This window comes from Cucumis sativus, unplaced genomic scaffold (assembly GCF_000004075.3).
Source record: "Cucumis sativus cultivar 9930 unplaced genomic scaffold, Cucumber_9930_V3 scaffold69, whole genome shotgun sequence".
Taxonomy (NCBI): domain Eukaryota; kingdom Viridiplantae; phylum Streptophyta; class Magnoliopsida; order Cucurbitales; family Cucurbitaceae; genus Cucumis; species Cucumis sativus.
The window spans coordinates 52054-64089 of NW_022279561.1; the positions used below are offsets into that span (position 1 = coordinate 52054).

Here is a 12036-nt window from a genome sequence, read left to right on the forward strand (position 1 = left end):
AATTAAACACTCATAGGCATCAAGAACCATAAATTCTTCACATTCAATAATAACAAAGATTTGAAGAAATAAAAGGAAATCTTCGTTTCTATGTGAATTTGTACAAAAGAAACCCACCCAACCGGTTCGGTTCGGTTCAGTCGTACACAGACCGTGGCTATTTGGGTTGGGTCGATTTTGGAGGAATACAGACCCCTCCCAGCCCAACTAAACAAGGGTTGGGTTGTTTATTTGATGTTTTTTTTTGCTCGAATCGTTTCTTCCACAATTCCCCCTGATGCAATTTTGAAGAATGCTTCTGGATTTTCTGCTCTCGTATATTGATTAGGATTTATTTCGTGAGTCCTAAAACCTCAGGTCAGAGGCTTATCTAGTTCCTTCTTTCTTTTTCTTATCTTACCATATTGTTTTTCGCTCTTTTCATCCAGTTTTTGGCCTATTCTCAGGGTTGGGTTCTGTTTCTGTATCTTACCTTTGTTTAAGACCCATTTTTGTTGATTGTTTGTGAGATTGAAACTCAGGCAAGCTGTCCCTTTTGGGCATGTTTCATTTTTTGAATTTGTTGGATTTGTTTTTTGGAATTTGGTGTTTTTGTTGTTGGCTTCTTCTGTTTTAGAAATTGGTGTTTATGAATGCGATGAACTTGATGAATTAATAGAAGTTGGCGCAATCCCGCTGTTATAGTTTTTCTTATTCAAATGTAGGTTCTAAGTGAATTTTGTTTAATCTTCTTGGATCAGTAGCTAGTAGTTGTTGAAATATGTGACATATTTGTCAGCACATTTCTCAACAGATTTTCTTGCTAATTTCAGTTGAAGCTTTATATCCATGACTATTTAATTTGTATCTATTTGGAATCTTTTTAGTTTCTGCCGATCATAAATCACTCAACTTGCTATAAGCTAGTAACCCGTTTATACCCCTAGCCCAACTAAAGAAGGGCGGGAGACTTCTTCTACACGTTTCGAGCGCACAGCCCTCCCCTCTCTTGAACTTCTCTTCCGCTCACTATCTCTCTCTCGCACGCCGGCCACGGCGTAGCTTGCCGTCGACAAGTCCAAAACCCTCTCTTCCTCTCCTTCAGTCGACGCCACCACCCAGCCACCTTGCGCCGCTTGACTCGCCGGACGACGACAAATCGCCACTACTTGTCTTGTCTCATATTTGTCTTGTACCGCAGCTGTGAACACCACGTGGCTCCGCCGTTCGCGCTAAATTTTGGCTTTGGGGTAAGATCTATTATATTCTATCGTGTTTCTTGTAAACTTTCAAACACCCACCAAGTTTTGGCTTGAATTAAACATTATCCATTACATTTTGGTGTTAGATTTGGGTTCTCGAGGGGAATTTAATCGCTGTCTAGCTGTCAGGAAGTTCAAAATTGGGTGATCGACACAAATTTGTGTAAAATTTCAAGCTTTATGGTTTGGGTCTTGAGTACCCATTTAACTTTAGTGTTGATATTGAATAGCCCATAATGTTGAATGCTAGACTTTGAAGTTACAAGGTTGTTATGTGCTATCCATTAGAATTAAGGCTACTCTGATGAGTATTTAGTAAGATTTTGGGTAATTTTAGTAAGTTTCATGAATGCCCATTTAGTTTTGACATGAAAATAATGTCGCCACAATGTTTTGAATAGAAGAGTCGAGACTTGGAGAACTCTAAAGTATTGTTCACCACACTTAAGTTTGTTTGGGACAAGTTTGGATATAAACTCCAACTGAGACTCTGGACTAGTTTGGATGAGTTTGTGGTGAGACACCGTCGATGCTAATATAAGTGTGAAGATTATATATATAAAAGTGTAGTTTTCCTCTCTTTTCAGGTTTTGGCTAACGACCCATATTTTAGGGGAGATGCTGTCGAATTTTCTATAGAATTTTATAAAACTTGTTCGCTTGTCTTTTAGATTGAAAGGTCGTGTTCAAAAAGTATTTCCATGCCACGATCTAGGTTAGAGGGAAAAACCTAAATCGGGGTGTGGATAGGAAACCTTTTTTGTTATCCATTTGGCTTGGTGGGGATACCCATCTCTTTTCTTTTGTACTCCTCTTTTTTGATAATTAAAGTTTTGTTTCTTATTTTAAATAGTAATAATCATAAAAGAGGAAATATTACTAAAGGATTTGTGGATTGCACTCCAATTAGAAGTTGTATACCATACATGGTTGCACCAGTTATTTAAATAGTTGAACTTGTAATGTGAAGGCAAACTTTTTCTTACTACCTTTCAGTCCTTTGATAGCGATTGTATTTCTTATTTTTTTAATTTATTTATTTTGAATCTGTGTTTGTATGATGGCCTTCTGGAGGTTGGTAATGGAATATGCGTATATTGGAACCACATGCTCCCATAGAAGAAAACAAAAGTGTTCTTTTAAAAGAAACAAGCTAAGGCTATTTACGTTAATTATGAAGTATGGTTATTTTGAGCTATGCCTGAAATGCTTATTTATCTTCATTTTTATTATTCTAAACTCTTTGTTTGGCTTCTTAACCAGCTTATGGAATACTTACTAAAATGGCTGGTGGAGGAATGATCGGGCAGTTACTAAGGAGGAAGCTTAAGACCCAGTCTACCGTAAGAACGTTGCCTTTTTTTTCTTCTTTTTCCCCTGGAGAACTCATTTGACAAATCAAATCTGCAATATTTTGTCAAAATTGTGAAATTGTGCTATCTTAATTTACTCTAGATTGTAAATGAAGGTTCCATCTTTCTCAACCTTTCTCAAAGATTGATCAACCTGGATCTTCTTGTTTGATGCAGTCCTTTGGAGCACTTGCTTTTCTTGGAGATGGCGTGCCAGAACATTTGAGCTTTGCAACAGCAGCATCCTGCTATGAGGCTGATCATGGGTTACAGTGTCCAAGCTACATCTGGTCTCGCAATGGTAATCTCAGTTCACATGTTCATGCATCGTAAGTTTTTCCTGGGACTATGGTTTTCCCTTGATGAAAGATACAGTTCAATGTTTGTTACCGTTAAGATAGTTATATTAATTCATTAAACTTGCTGATAGTTGAGGAGTTTTTCTTCTCACTATAATTGATTTGACGTGTTAATACATAGTTAATGCTTTTAAAACTTACTCGTCCTGTTCTTTCTTGACAAGTCTTTTCTTGCCCCATAAGAACTTATGATATGGAATCCAAGTTATTAATTACATAAAAGTAGTGATTGGTGAATCAAATTTCTAGTATTTCCATATAAGCAGGTGGTCTGATTTGTCAATGACAGTTTATAATTGTTAATGGTGTATCTGTCTTATATATGCTAATTTCAAAACAAAATTTTCATTCTTACGTGAAAAGCTACAAAGTGAAATAAAATTCCACGTAACAGAATCGGAAACTGGAGCGAACCAAGAATTCTACAGAAAGCGCTCCCCAATTTGAGGAAAGAAAGAAAGAAAGAAAAAAAGATGATAAATGGAATTTTGCTATGTTGAACACCTTGCTTCAATTTTTTAGCTTTTCCATTGGCAAGTCTATTATTTCTATCTAATCAAATATCCTATGGACTATACTAATATTTCATACACCTGGAATTCTTACTAATTTTAAAATTGTTCCTTCCCGCTTACAGTACACCACTTTTATCATTCCTGATTTCAGTTTCACTCGATGTCCTCAAACAAACCAGTACACCTCGTTTATCTCTAAATCTCAGAGAACTAACATCTTTGGATCTCATATGTTATATGAGTTTTTGGCTAATCCTGTATGATCCTTAACTTAGGGTATTTTGTTATTATGAGTGACTTACTGACTAGAATTATTTGATTACTCGTGCTTGCCAGAAAGTATATTTTTAATCTATCTCCACTATCACATTGCTGATTGGTTATTGATTTTGTTGACAGATGCTCACTCTATGCTTTTTGGATGCAGGTTGACATCCAACTTTCTACTGCAGTCAACTTATAGTTTAAGTCGAACTTGTAATGTTTATAAAAGAGGTACTGGTTTAGATGTATGTGAATTAAAAATGGGACGCGGCTTTCATTCACAGTCATTTCAAAAGCATTGGTTTTCACCCCTTTCTACTCGTTATATTGGGAGGTATTCTTCCTTGCACAATATTCAGCGCAGCTACTCTACAGCTGCTATTGAACGGAAGTCCAAAAATATGCTTTTCTACCTTGTAGCATTGGTTCTTACCATGGTAGGATGTAGTTATGCGGCTGTTCCTCTTTATAGGAGGTTCTGCCAAGCTACTGGTTATGGGGGCACTGTTCAGCGCCGTGAGGTATTTTTCTTTAGTTTTTGTTATTGTGTCAGATTCCTCATACCTTTGCTTTTCAATTGAGAAAGGATTTCCTTTATGCAGAGTGTTGAAGAAAAAATTGCTCGCCATGCTAAAGATGGAACAGTAACTACAAGGTTTCAATTCTCTTTAATGTAGTTCTATTTTGAAGCAATGATTGGATTAGTTACGGTTTTATTTTTCAAGTATTTTGTTGCTAAACTAATTGTCCTGCTAAACCTTAGTACAAGCATTGCAATACTTTTGTGCATTGTATCTTTTCATGTTTGCACTAGATTAGATGTGCAGTTGCAAGCTGGTTTGTTGCAGAATGTGAGGCATAGATGCAAACGTTTAGAAGCCGATGGAAATTGAATAAATTAGGACAGTAAATGAAATAATATTTTGACTGCCTTTGGTTTTTTCAATTGTCGTTAGATTGCAATGCCTTACCATCAATAATACTTTTAGCAAGCAAAACAATCATAGTTTCTTCTTCATTTATATTATTATTATATAGAAAATATCCTTGAAGAAAAATTGAAGCACAAGTAGCTACTCACAATATTTGGATAAAATAATTACCTTTCAAAAGTAAACATGGTCTCAAGGAAAGAGTCTTTCCTTTTCTTCGATGTTGCAAGATTGAATGATCTAAAGATTTATGTATCCACCAAATGTATAACTTTGGGCAACATGCTGGAGAAGGTTACTCTTGCTTGTACTTTTAAATGGACACGTTAGTCAACCTTCTAAGGATCTGCAACAATGCTTTAAGTTAATTGTTGAATAAGCAAGCACTCCAGTCATAGAAGATTGTATTATTGTCATAGACCAAAATTTTGTTAATCATCTTCAATCGTGTGAGTGACCCTTGCTCTTCCCTTTGTGGAATTGATAAGGAATTTGTTCAAGGTTATGTTGCTCTTCAAGAGAGAGCTTTTAGTCTTAAAGTTAACTCAAATAGGTTGTTGGTAGGTTATATTGATTGTTTCAACAATCAAAGGTATTCCGAGTTTTTGTTATGATATCAGTTCTTTGCCACTCAAAATTCGTTGCTTTTTTCCTGGATGGCATCTTAAAATTGGATGTATTGATACTGGCTGTGGAGAGAATTTGTCGGGCTTTAAAGCATGAAAAACTTAAAGGATTTTTTGTGAGAGAGGTAAGATGGACTATAGGTGTTCGAGAAGGAGTCAATCAGCCTGAAGAGTTGGAACAACCACAATTTAATAGAGTCGATCTGGTTTAAATGAATTTATCTGTAAGAAAGATACTTGAAGTTTCATTTGTTACAAGAAAATGATTTACTGAATCACTTTTACTTAGAACAATCCACGTTGTAGCTATTTTACATTTGTTGCTGGTTCTGCGTTCTGGGCTTCAAAGTTTGTGGTTTTTAAGACCCTTCTTTGTGCCACCCTGGTGGATAATTTTCGGTGTAGTGAACAGGATTCTACATCTTGGTGGGCGTTCAAACCTTTTTTTGTAATTATAGTCTCATAACTAATGATTGGAATGGTTTGATGGTTTAGTTTGTGTGGGAGGGATTTCTTCTACACCCTAACCTTAGGTGGTTGGCCTTTCTTTCATGTTGTATTAATAAAAATATATAAAAAAAAAGTCTAATTTCTCAATGCCTGATAAATTTTCATTTTGTTACCAGGGATATTGTTGTCCAGTTTAATGCTGACGTAGCTGATGGAATGCCTTGGAAGTTTATTCCAACACAGAGAGAGGTGTTTCCTTATGCATATGCATGTATAACTCACACACGCTCATGCTCTGCGAAAAAATGTTTTAATCTTGATACTTCTGCTTGTGTGCGTGTAGGAATGTTTGCATTCACTTCTGTTCTAATGCCATTCATTTGTTGACTTGTCCTTAACTTCTGGCATCTCATTCCATCAACAAGAAACAATAAGGCACAAATATGCACGCTCCATAAGGAACAATACTTTCGATGGAGTAAAAACTAACTTCATCTGTTGTAGGTAAGGGTAAAACCTGGAGAAAGTGCACTTGCATTCTATACTGCTGAAAATAGAAGTTCAACTCCAATTACTGGTGTGTCTACGTACAATGTTACACCTATGAAGGTAACTAGTTTCCCTACATTGTATTGTAGAAACCACAATTTTAATAAATTTCAACTATTGTATGCTGTAAAGGAGATTATTGGCTTTATTTATGGAAATCTCGCTAGTGCTTGAATTGTGAAGTGTTAAGATGATCAATGAAGTTTGATCTTCATTGGCTTTTTCAGTTTGTTTCTCAAGTCACTGATCTTTTCATTGCGCTGTTCTATCATTCATTTGTTAAGAGTAAATTCTATCCAGGGTTAACAATCTACATGGGTTTGCTTGGTTTTTAAAAAAATGTTAGAAACTGCTTGTAGATTGATCTTTTAAAACTGTTGCCTATCTTTTTAATTTTAGAATGGAAAAAAAAATTATGTTAATACATCAACGCGAATGAACAAAATCAAAGTTGCACCTGGAACTCTTACTTTATGAATGATCTGTAATATTCTTTGTAATAGTAAATCATTCTCCCTCTGTCCCTTCTGTAAATGCATATGAAAACACGATTAGTGAGTTTCGTAAACCTCTATGCTGACTGATTCTTTACTGTTTATGCCTCCTTATCCATCTTACTTTATCAATTTCATAACATAATAGTTGTTTCAAACTTTTGAGGCTGTCAGGAAATAGACAAATGTTCGTTTCTGTATAGAACTCATCAAAATAACAAAGAAGATTGAAACTTTTCTTTTGCACTTGAACTTTGTTACAGGCCGCAATCTACTTCAATAAAATACAATGCTTTTGCTTTGAAGAGCAACGTCTCCTTCCCGGGGAGCAGATCGACATGCCTGTAAGTGTATAAAATTCATTTTTGTAGTTGGAGTTTTTAGGGAATCATATGGTTCATGACCTGATTCTGCAGGTGTTCTTCTATATTGATCCTGAGTTTGAAACTGACCCAAAAATGGACGGCATCAACAATTTGATTCTATCATACACTTTTTTCAAAGTCTCAGAAGAATAGGTGAATGAACACCGAACAGGGGTTTAGATATCCAATTTTTTGCCATTGATAGAGAATTGTCCAAGAAAGAAAATCGTTATTGAGATTCTATCATATGCCATTACTTCAGATCATGGAAATAATAGAAATTCGAGATTGAGATAATTTGAGGGACTGATGATTGATTATTGTCCAATGCACCACATTTTCATGAAGTAATTATCATAATAATTTGAAAGTGGAAATTGTCAATTTGAATGTCTCATTATAGTTATCCTATTTACGTCCCTTGATTTGGAAATTTTGATGAGTAAAACACGGTAAGGCCCTTCTAAAATTTTAAATACCATTTACTTACCAATAATAACAATTATCAATTGGATATATATTGTATTATTTCTTTTATATTTATAATCTAAATTATTAATTTATTGATTTTGTTCACTACAGTTGGAAATCGTAATAGGAATTAAATAGGTTTGTCCTATGTTTAATTTATTAACCGAAAATAAAATTTGAATTTATTTGATAGCAATATTTTTCTAACTCTAATAATTTATTTAATATTAACAAATAATAAGTAATGAAAACCGAAAAATATGACCTTCAACATAAATATATAATGTAAAGATATATTAAAATATAAAAACTAAAAATTGAATGAAATTACAGAAATAAAAAAGTCTATTCCTTCATAAGTTAGAGATTGAAAATTGGTAAATAAAGAGTAAAGATATGTTATAAAATGTGAAATGTGAATGTCCAAAAGCTTCTTCCTTTATCCAAACTGCTTTGAGAAACGCGCCAATTCAACTGGCACCCACATCTCCCAATCATATTTCGACACGTATATATTCAACGAACGCCACGTCTGCTCCCCTTCCTCTTTTAATCAATCCCCCAACCGCCTTCCGGTACCTTAGCTTCTATCTCTTTCTCAACGTGTTTGCGATCGTCGTCCGAAGACATGGCATCACCAAGAGAATCAAATCGGGCGCCCGAGGATGAATCTCATGCAGCCTCCCGGCGGATCGAGCGTCTGTCCTTGCACCTGACTCCCATGATTCCCCTTCCCGGAGATGATTCGTACAGAATGGAAATCGTAACGTGCGCCGGAAATTCCAAGGTGGGCAGAATGGATGTCGACATGGAAAGTTTATCAGTGTTTATGAGGGGGAAACATAGGGAGATTCAAGAGCGCGTTTTTGACTACTTCAATTCGAGGCCTGAATTGCAAACGCCGGTAGAGATCTCTATGAACGATCATCGGGAGCTTTGTATGAAGCAATTGATCGGTCTCGTGAGAGAGGCCGGAATTAAGCCGTTTAGGTTTGTCAATGAAGATCCTGGTAAATATTTCGCCATTATGGAAGCCGTTGGAAGCGTCGATGTCTCTCTTGCCATTAAAATGGGTGTACAGTTCAGGTCGTCTTTATTTTCATATCATATCATCTCCTTCTTGAATATTGAATCTTGGATCAAATTGTTTTGTTTCTTTCTTAATTAGGCTTTAGCTAAATCACTTCAAATATTATTTGGAGTTATTCTGTTTTTCTCCATATCAGTTTCTTTAGACCTTTTTTACTATAATTTTTTGTACCCAATATTTCATTAATATAAAATAAAACATATTATCTAGATTCTCGCAATAAACTTGGAGAACATATGAGAATAAGTTTCTCAATGTTGGAACTAATTTGAGAATTTATATATTGGATGTAAGTTCTAACAAAGAACTACAGTTTCTTGGGTAGCGTGTTTTAAGTTTCAATCTTTAATTTGGATTAGTTTAATCAGGAAAATCCTTTTGACCAAAACATTTGCTCACCATGAATTTAACTGGAATTTCTCTTCCAAACTTTTGAGCTCTTCTTCTCTAGAGTGAAGAAAATTTGCTGACCATGAATTTGAGTTAAGCTTAGTTATGCTATATTAATTGAAATTTGGCATATTTATGTTTCATTTTGTAGTCTTTGGGGCGGCTCTGTTCTCAATTTAGGAACCAAAAAGCACAGAGACAAATTCTTTGATGGTATTGACAATGTGGATTATCCTGGATGTTTTGCTATGACTGAACTTCATCATGGTAAGTTTAGAATGTAGAATTTTGTTGTTTATTTTTTATTTTTTAAAGAAGTTTAGCCTTATCTGTAGCACAAAGAACTTGTTTTCCACTAAGTTCACACCTCATTTTATGTTGTATGCTATACAACTTATATGGTAATATTAATTAGATGCTTAACTTTAGGGAATCTAATTAAATCTTGTGAGCTTATTTCAGATCTTGTTCAGTACTATAGGTTTGCATTTTGATATAGAATCTCTTCCTTTTACTTCTTTGAAGGCTCAAACGTTCAGGGTCTACAAACAACAGCTACATTTGATCTGATCACTGATGAATTCATTATCAATACACCAAATGATGGAGCCATCAAATGGTGGATTGGCAATGCTGCAGTTCATGGAAAATTTGCCACTGTTTTCGCTAAGCTGGTGTTGCCAACTCACGGTTCTAAGAAGACTGCTGATATGGGTGTTCATGCGTTCATTGTTCCAATAAGAGATCTTAAGACTCATAAAACTCTTCCTGGAATTGAAATACACGATTGTGGCACAAGGTAGGCCTCAATGGGGTGGATAATGGAGCATTGAGATTCCGTTCAGTGAGAATTCCACGAGATAATCTCCTTGATCGATTTGGACAGGTTTCCGAGATGGAAGTATAAGAGTAGTTTACCATCGATCAATAAAAGATTTGCAGCCACGTTAGGAGAACTTGTAGGTGGAAGAGTTGCCCTGGCATATTCGTCAGCTAGTGTTCTTAAGATTGCTTCTACAATTGCAATTCGATATTCGCTGTTACGTCAGCAATTCGGTCCTCCAAAGCAGGCTGAAGTCAGTATTCTGGATTACCAATCTCAACAACACAGCTAATGCCAATGCTGGCATCAACATACGCCTTCCAATTTGCTACTATACAACTAGTGGAGAAGTATACACAGATGAAGAAGATCATGATGAAGAACTAGTTGGAGATGTGCATGCATTATCAGCGGGGCTTAAGGCTTACATTACTTCATACACAGCGAAGTCATTGAGTACCTGCAGGGAAGCCTGTGGTGGCCATGGATATGCTGCTGTCAATCGCTTTGGTACCCTTAGGAACGATCATGATATTTTTCAAACTTTTGAAGGGGACAATACAGTTCTTCTACAACAGGTTTTGCTAACATAATCATTTGCTTGTTGGCCATTGGTTTTCCCTTAGATGATAGTATATTTATTCTTCAATTCATTCATTCTGGGTTCTTGCTATTAGTTATTAGGCTCATCTCTATGATGCAAAAGAACTTCTAATAATTTTTAACCGTTGGATGACTAGAGCTGAACTTTTCTCTTTTTGTATAGGTCGCAGCATACCTCTTGAAGCAATACAAGGAGAAATTTCAAGGTGGGACACTTGCACTTACATGGAACTACTTGCGAGAATCCATGAATACATATCTGTCTCAGCCAAATCCCGTCACTGCACGCTGGGAAAGTGCGGACATCTGCGAGATCCTAAGTTTCAGCTAGATGCCTTCCAAGTGAGTATAATAACAGTTGCCTCCTGAAAATGAAAATGCTTCTAATGTTCAAACTCAGAGTCCTTATTCTTCATGATATTCATCTCACAGTATCGAACATCTCGGTTACTTCAAAGTGTGGCTGTTCGTCTTCGCAAGCATACTAAAACCCTTGGTGGCTTTGGCGCATGGAATAGATGCCTGAATCACCTTCTAACTCTTCGCAGAATCTCATATCGAGTCTGTAATCCTTGCTCAATTTATTGAAGCTATACAAAGGTTCCTCTCATTCCAACACCTGTAGTTGCTTCATATTGTTTTCTGTTCTTGAGTTTAACAAATTGTTATTTTACATCAGATGTCCCAATGCGAATACACAGGCTACTCTGAAACTCGTATGCGATCTTTACGCCTTGGATCGTATATGGAACGACATTGGAACTTACCGAAATGTTGACTATGTAGCTCCCAACAAAGCAAAGGTATTTGTAGCCAGCATCAAATGGTGTATAAATAACTAAATATCATACACTGTTTCCCATTTCCTCGAGTTGAATTCGTCTGCTAATTTTCATTCTGCCCTGCAGGCAATTCACAAGCTCACCGAATATCTATGTTTTCAAGTGAGAAACGTTGCACAAGAACTAGTTGATGCATTTGATCTTCCAGATCATGTAACTCGGGCTCCCATTGCAATGCAGTCAAATGCTTACTCCCAATACACACAATACGTCGGGTTCTGATTGCCAACCCACGCAAATCGTATTCAAACTTGAAGGCGATTAGTAGGGTGGTTAGGCTTCTAAAACCTCGATAAGTTCTACTATCACTTATACAAATCATTGACTGCCAATTCTTGAAACCTCAAATGATTCTGGTATACCCATTGTCATGGTGGTGTCTTTTCTCCTATGTATTGATACATAAAATATGGAGATCATAAGATGTTGATAGAAATGTCAATGATTAAATATTGGTTGCAATTGATATTTACGTTAAGAAATGACATTATCTAAAAGGATTTGTTCTGTCAAAGAAGTTTGGCCAAACTGTTACTCAATGTTAGCTTTTCTTCTACATTTGTTTTATATTCTTTTACATCTTAATGATTAGTTAATGGAAAATTTAAAGGAAGAATAAAGCAAGATACACTTTAATACTTTCAGTTCCAATTAAGGTGTTAAATTTTTG

The 12036-nt window shown here is 35.8% G+C and overlaps 1 protein-coding gene and 1 pseudogene across 3 annotated transcripts; both read left to right on the forward strand.

Moving 5' to 3' along the window:
• Positions 1–270: 270 nt before the first annotated feature.
• Positions 271–7531, forward strand: LOC101217923 (cytochrome c oxidase assembly protein COX11, mitochondrial). Of its 3 annotated transcripts, none has more exons than XM_031889852.1 (9): positions 271–357; positions 2505–2584; positions 2771–2922; positions 3895–4252; positions 4334–4386; positions 5916–5988; positions 6244–6348; positions 7046–7126; positions 7199–7531. In XM_031889852.1, exons 2-9 carry the CDS (start codon positions 2525–2527, stop codon positions 7298–7300), a joined length of 984 nt encoding a protein of 327 aa, XP_031745712.1. In that variant the 5' UTR covers positions 271–357; positions 2505–2524; the 3' UTR covers positions 7301–7531. The 3 variants fall into 3 exon arrangements, with proteins under 3 accessions (XP_031745712.1, XP_011653124.2, XP_031745714.1); XM_011654822.2 differs by lacking the exon at positions 271–357 and adding an exon at positions 1135–1229; XM_031889854.1 differs by lacking the exon at positions 271–357 and adding an exon at positions 2310–2420.
• Positions 7532–8089: 558 nt separating this feature from the next.
• LOC116406156 lies at positions 8090–11923 on the forward strand (annotated as a pseudogene).
• Positions 11924–12036: the final 113 nt, after the last annotated feature.